The following is a 6,000-nucleotide window of genomic DNA, read 5'->3' as shown; positions in this document are numbered from 1 at the left end:
GTCATGCAAAGGGATGTGTGTGTTAGAGTGAGGATGAGTATGTGTGTATCCTCACTTTACCTATATATTAGGATAAAAATGGTTATCCTCAGCACTCTTAGATGTCCAGATGAAGTGCCTGCATAGCTGTGAGGTTTTGTGTTTATATTGATATTAACCAGACAAACAACTGATTTTAATTTGATAAAGAATATATCTTGTGCTTGGGTGCCAATCTTTCACACCAAGGTTACTCTCAAAAACATCGTTCAAAATTTCAGTCTCCCTAATCTCATGGAGTAGATGTTTAACTTTCCCTGACTAATAGCCAGCTGTCTTCAGCAAGGATGTCTATTCTCACTGTCTTGAACCTGATCTAATGGAGATGGTCATCACACCAGTTTAACTTAAGTCATTCCTTGCCAGCATCATTTTTATTTCAGCTGCTGTGTTCCTGTTTGTTTTCTATTCAGCTGTTCCTAGTAAAATTAAGCCAATTCCTAGTAAAATTAAGTTAAACCAGCACAGACTGTTTTGTGCACAGGCCAGCTCTGATTTAGCTAATGCAAAGTTCTCATCGCATAGACAAGACCCAGCAGAAGGGAAAGCATCTTGAGCGAGATGCAGATTTTGATGCTCATCCAGAGACACAGTGGTCCTTCCTACTGCTGCCTGGGGGGAAAGCAGAGTGGGGAGACCTGCGCCTGTGGTTTTATTCTGTGAATAAACAGAAGGACTTCAGTCTCCAGGGTTTTCTGTGTTATACCAGGACTATAAAACTCACATTAAAGACCTTGTTAATAGCAGCCTTCAAGTAATACATTCTCATGTTTCTCTCTTCTTCTAGTTCAGAATTGACACTGAAGGAAACACCAAACCTTTCTTAAATATCTGCTGTTTGACTATAATATATGACAGTTTGATACTAGGGCAGCAGTCAGGTCTCAGTTCTGCAAGGGTCCTAATGTCAGGTACCATCTGCCACTTAATATACCCGTGAATCTGAATAAACAGAAACTGAAGTCCAACGAGAAATATTTTAGATAAAGAAATGAGGGTATGAGGGTATTTACCTCTTACTTTGCCAGGAAGGCTTTGACGAGCTGCCGTTTGTTGCTATGAAAGTGCTCTGAGGCTTTGCCCTTCTTATTACACAGTGGTATCTTGAACTTTCAGCCCTGGCTGATTTGTGTGCCGTATAATTAGATCTGGGTGAGGCAGACCTTCTACAAAGAGAGGTCTGGATGCTGAAGATCTCAGGTCTTGTGCCAAAGTTTCATCTGGAAACATGAAAGTGCTAGAACCATAAATTGGCTTCTCTCTCCTCTTTATTACAGAAGTAGCATTGCCCTCCCAAATCCCCCATTTCCTTCTGTCTTACTCTAGCTACAATTAGCTACTGTTTACAGCAAAACTTACATGCTTGTAAATGCAAAAGCTCAAGTTCTTCTTCTAGAATTAGTGATGCGGTGTCAATGTTTAAGCTACATAAGTCATAAAATTACTGTTTTTAGAAGAGGCAAAGATTCCATTCTTTATTCAGAGGTAATTAGATGATAATTTTAAGACAAATACTTCTTAATTATTATTAATCAGGTAATGAGAAAGGTCTACCTTAACTCTATAAGACTTAGTCTAGAAGCCCCATAGCAATCTGCAATTTCATTTTACTAGCACAACCTACAGAAATATTTGAATTCTTGGTATCCTTCAAAACTTTAGTCTTGCATTTTAAAGTTTCAGAAGATTAAACCATTGTTTAGCTGGTGAATATCTGACTGAGAGATATGAGATGGTGTCAACAGAAATAATTTGGTAGACAGGACTCATAGATGTTTATAGCGAGAACCCAGCAGCCAAAAAAGAGTTTAGCACCTGCATCTTCCTGTGGAGGAGTTCGAGCGTCTGGGTTTTCACAAATAACAGGCACTCATGAAGGTACTTAACAGTGAAACATTAGTATCCAGCAGATTTTCATTGCTCTTCTGAGTATCAATATTGCAGTGCCACCATTTTAATGAAAAATAAAAAAAATCTGAAAATTTTACCTAGCCTTAAAATTTCAGTTATAATGCCAAGTACTTTGGGAAAACCAGCCCTAGCTCTGAGTAGGGCACAGTAGGATATGCAAAAGAGCTACTGCGGCAGAAGGGTTAGTGCGGCTGGGACTGCTCTGGAACATCTGTAAAGCAAAACTCATAGAAGATTATACCGGTGTGTCAGTTAATGCAGCTTAAAAACAAATAAACACATAAATAAATAACCTTTTGGGTTCCAAGCCCTTGCTCAGCTCCAAAACAAAAACATCAAGCTTAAAGATCTCTGTCTCTCTTTTCTTTTGCATTTCTGTCCCAACAGTCTCGCTATCTCTGTTTCAGCCATGATCTTTATAATAGACCATTCTGCCCATTTTCTGTATCAAAAAGTATAAAGGAGGAAAACATAATTATATTTAAGTACAAAAGCGTTCATCAGCTATTCAAAAGAACGGGTAAATATTTCAACGAGCAAATCATATACCACTTCATGGCTAGAAAACGCTGTAGACAAGAGGGAGTTAAAGCAGAGCGATCTGATGCTGCAGTGTGGACAGAGACAGGCACAGCCTGCGCTGCCCCGATTAAGCGCTGCTTAACCACCACCGCCCGCGCCCAGGGCTCGGCTATAGCGCGGGTTTGCAGCTGAGCCCCGCAGGTGCGTGCGGCGGTGCCAGCCGGGCACCCGCGCTCCTCTCCCGAGGGGGCAACCTCGGCAGCGGGTACGCGCCGCACACAGCGGGGAGCGCGCCCATCTCCGCCGCATCGCGCCGCAGGCTTTGCGCGGGTACGGAGCTCACGTCCCGAAGCGGCACCGTTACACCGGCAAAAGTTTCAGCCGTCGTTGTGCGGGACTGACCGCAAACGAGCCGCGCTGCACGCCGTTGCCTCCCGACAGCCACTCGCCCTCCTGCTGCGCCAGGCTCCCCCCTCCCCTGGCGCGGCTGAGAGGCCCGGAGCGTGCCCGCCGTGGAGCCCTGCGGGACGAGTGGGTTTGCCCCAGCACGCACCTCCCCCGCACACACATGCCGCGGGCGGGGAGGCGCGCGTAGGGGCACTGCGCGGCCGCACCAGGCGCTGCCGTCCCTCGGCGAGCGGCGAGTCCCCTCCCCGCCGGCCCGGCAGCGCACCGAACGAGGGGGCGCACCTGCAGTTCTGCCCCGTTGCCGCCGCCCCCGGGGTCGGGGGCGCACGGCCGCCATGTGAAGGAAACGGGGGCCACGGCGGAGCCCGCCCCTGGGGCGGCGGGGCCGGATCGGCTGGCCGCCGCGCTGCGCTGCAGGCTTTGCGGGTCCGCGGAGGCGCGGCGGGCGGGCAGCAACAAGACGACGCCGGCCGCCCGCCCGCGGCCCCGCCATGGGAGCCGAGCGAGGGGCGAGACTCGCCCTTCCGAGCCGCCGGGTCTGAGCCCGGCTCCAGCGCAGGTAGGGAAGCACCGCGCCGGGCCGGGTCACTGCGGAAGCTGCCGGGCTGGGGAAGGGGCTGGCGCCGGCTCCCTCCCATCCCAGCGTGGAGGGGGTCGGGCGGCGCTGCCCGGCCCGCGGAAAGTTTGGGCAGGCGGCGCGGCGGCCGGGCAGCGTGTGGCGGGCGGAGCGCGCTGCCCCGCGGTGCCGGCGGTGAGGGCCGGGGGAGGCGGGCGGACGGGCAGGGAGGCTTTTAAATGGCTTTGAGCAGCGGTACCTCGGAGGTGGGGCCGTGCCGGGAGGCTGGAGCATCTTTGCTTATCGTGGCCGGAATAGCGGAATAGTGTACGTATTGTGGTTTGTGGCGTTTTAATTTCTTTTTTTTTTTTTTCCGATTTAATGTTCAGTGTTTTAAGGACAGGAGCCGGGAGTGCTGCTGAACTCCTGGAATACGAGGGTTAAATTATAACCCTCTGCTGCGGAAACTCTTAACGGCCCTGCTTTGCCTTTAAATCACGGGGAGAAAGGTGGTGTGTGCTTGTTTAGGTAGTTTGGAAGAGAAGTAGTTTAGCTCTACTTGCTTTAATATACTTGTTTTTAGTTGTCTTTAAAAGAAATGTGCTCAGCGGCAGGTATTAAAAAAAGAAATACCCAGCACACTTCAGAGTGAATAAGAGGTTAATGGAAATACCGTTCATGCAGTCTAGCAAATAGGGCTCAATTGGCTGATTTCTGTTCCGCACTCTACTGTGTTTTGGGGAGCTCCATTTAATTTAGCATCCGTACTCTTCACATCTTGTCATTTGAAAGGAAAAATAGCCCCCATATGTCCTGTTTTTGCATGCATCTGCTTTTGCACACCCTAACTTCCCGAGTTCTGTGTGGTGCTCTCACAGAGCCGAAGATGCCCGGTCTGTGTCCAGAGCCCTGCTATTTATAAGACTTGGCAGAGCCAGGGAGGAGGGATGCAGCACTAGGCTGTTGTTTGCCTTTTGCATAAACTACCGAGACAGGTTGCATATTGTTTGAGATGTTGTATCGGTGGAGGCGTGGGGAGGGGGAGAAGTGCAGAAGCTGTAGCATTCCTAATCTTTCTCTTCCTAGGGACTGGGGATCTGAGAAGCACTTCCCTCCGATGTGAATGCAGTGTCCCCTGTGGGATGCAGTAGGTGATGCCCAGCTCTACTGCAATGGCAATTGGAGCTCTCTCTAGCTCTCTTCTCGTAACCTGCTGCCTCATGGTTGCCCTCTGTAGCTCCACCATACCTGTACAAAAACTGGCCAAGGCTCAAGACAAACAGGAGATAAAGGCGAGCCAGGAAAAGAGAGATCACACATCGACACGGGACAGCCAGACAGGCCCGGGGAAAATGAATGAGATCGGCAGGAGCGGAAGGGAGGAGGGCAACAGGGACTGGAAGAGCAAAGGAAACAGGAACTACTCGAACAAGGAGTCTTGGACTAAGCAGAAGCAGGCTTGGAGCAGTCAGGGGACCAGCGGTAAATCCAGGAGCATCCAAGTACAAGAGCAAAGAGATGCCGCTCTCGAGGAACCTCAGGTGACTGAAGATTCGACTCTCCCAGAAGCTGTTGCGAGCGCCACTCCCGAGCCTCCAGAGGAGTACGTCTACCCGGACTACCGCGGGAAAGGCTGTGTGGACGAGAGTGGCTTCGTCTACGCCATCGGAGAGAAGTTTACGCCGGGCCCCTCAGCCTGCCCCTGCCTGTGCACTGAGGAGGGCCCACTGTGCATCCAGCCCGAGTGCCCCAGGCTCCACCCTCGCTGCCTGCATGTGGACACCACGCAGTGCTGCCCGCAGTGCAAGGAGAGGAAGAACTACTGCGAGTTCCGAGGGAAGACCTACCAGACCCTGGAGGAGTTCATGGTAAGGGCTGAAGCCAGAAGTCGTTTTTGTGAGTTCTTCTGTCGTTTCTTTCCTCACCTGCTCTCTCAGAGGGCGTTCTGGGCCACCCCCTCCCTGCTTCATTTCTGTGTTAACGCTGCTTCTTCAGCACTGTGAAATATCCCCCTTAAACACAACCTTTCTTACTCTACTGTAACATCTTTTAATGAGGTGGCTGATCTTGATTAGTTCCTTTGGTATTTACAGTAAAAAATGCTACTTGAAAGGATGGTACTTGATGTTGACATGGATTTTACAAGAATTTCCAACATTATGTTTGTTTCCTGTGAAACTTACACCTTGCAGGAATCAAGCAGGGTTTTGTGGGCTGACTTCTGTTGCTAGTATTCGATCTGTGATGATACCTTTTCCCTAACGGTCATTTTTCTTTTGGGTTTTTTTTGCTGTTTGAACTGTGCTACCAATGTTGCATAATGTTTGCTTTCCGAGAATGACTATGGACCTTCTTTTTCATAAGAACGTGGTGTGCAGTCTGCATTACAGTGATACCTAAACTTGAAAAGCTTTATGTTGAGGGAAGTCCTTTTAGAGCAGGGCCTTTTTAGCATCACTGTACAATGTTATTGCCATTGAAAATGCAGCTTATTGCACTACACTGAAAAGTTTTGGGAGTTGAGGCCAATTCCCTGGTTGCCAGCTTTCCTTTTTTCCCATTAG

At 49.4% G+C, this 6,000-nt stretch overlaps 1 protein-coding gene across 2 annotated transcripts in view; it reads left to right on the top strand.

Moving 5' to 3' along the window:
* The first annotated feature begins 2,871 nt into the window (after positions 1 to 2,871).
* VWC2 (von Willebrand factor C domain containing 2) overlaps positions 2,872 to 6,000 on the top strand; it is a 64,764-nt gene continuing 61,635 nt past the window's right edge. Inside the window, exons 1-2 of one of the 2 annotated variants that reach the window (XM_065832054.2) lie at positions 2,872 to 3,439; positions 4,523 to 5,304. In XM_065832054.2, the coding sequence (XP_065688126.1) occupies positions 4,591 to 5,304 (714 nt within the window). In that variant the 5' untranslated portion in view covers positions 2,872 to 3,439; positions 4,523 to 4,590. Of the gene's footprint in view, positions 3,440 to 3,671; positions 3,764 to 4,522; positions 5,305 to 6,000 lie in introns of those variants that run through there. The other variant, XM_071804439.1, reaches the window with a different exon arrangement.

This window comes from Patagioenas fasciata, chromosome 2, assembly GCF_037038585.1.
Source record: "Patagioenas fasciata isolate bPatFas1 chromosome 2, bPatFas1.hap1, whole genome shotgun sequence".
NCBI lineage: Eukaryota > Metazoa > Chordata > Aves > Columbiformes > Columbidae > Patagioenas > Patagioenas fasciata.
This window is presented reverse-complemented; position numbering and strand designations above follow the sequence as displayed.